Source organism: Sphaeroforma arctica (genome assembly GCF_001186125.1).
Source record: "Sphaeroforma arctica JP610 unplaced genomic scaffold supercont1.12157, whole genome shotgun sequence".
Classification (NCBI taxonomy): Eukaryota; class Ichthyosporea; order Ichthyophonida; genus Sphaeroforma; species Sphaeroforma arctica.
In genome coordinates this window covers 1-757 of record NW_014028401.1, presented here as the reverse complement: position 1 = coordinate 757, position 757 = coordinate 1, and the positions used below count along the sequence as shown (strand labels likewise).

The window sequence follows — 757 nt, the reverse complement described above, 5'->3', positions numbered from 1 at the left end:
TTGTGTGTGTGTGTGTGTGTGTGTGCGTGTGTTTTGTGTGTGTGTCTTTTTGTGTTTGTGTTTATATATGTGTGCGTGCCTATGTGCGTATACACGTATGTGTGTATACACATATGTGCGTGTACGTATGTGTGTACACACGTATGTGTGTACACACGTATGTGCGTGTACGTATGTGTGTATACACGTATGTGCGTGTACGTATGTGTGTACACACGTATGTGCGTGTACGTATGTGTGTGTGTGAGTTTGTACACGTGTGAGACAGACATTGGTTAATACAGTATACCTCGCAATCAGTCCACAACACCCCCTACCTAAACACCCACATCCAGCCTACCTACACACCCACAACAACCCCTACCTACACACCCACACCCAACCTACTTCAACTGGATGTCGACATGTGGTGCCTTCTCGTCCCGCACATGCTTGTACTTCTTACTAAACGTCGGCTGGTAGTGTGGCCTATACAGCGATACCTTCACCCGTGCAAAGGTGGGCATGAGGATAAACGAGTGCTCTCTAGCCGTACGCACAGCACTGGGGATGAGATCTCGCATGTGCTTGAGTGAGGTGTCGTGGCCGAATCGACTCAGCCGAAGGAATTGGGACGTGTTCCAGTACACACTGAAACGGTCCACACGCACGATCTGAGGCGGGGCAGGGGTATGGGATAGTAGGTAGGAAGTTGGGATGTATGGGTGTGCAAAGAGGAATACAAACATGAATCAGATACGTATTTATGTTGGTGTGT

At 48.6% G+C, this 757-nt stretch overlaps 1 protein-coding gene across 1 annotated transcript; it reads right to left on the bottom strand.

Moving 5' to 3' along the window:
* Positions 1–387: 387 nt before the first annotated feature.
* SARC_17801 (hypothetical protein) lies at positions 388–563 on the bottom strand (the record flags this gene model as incomplete). Its single annotated transcript, XM_014288112.1, has 1 exon — positions 388–563. A coding segment is annotated over one exon (176 nt), but the record flags the coding sequence as incomplete, so codon positions are not given.
* Positions 564–757: the final 194 nt, after the last annotated feature.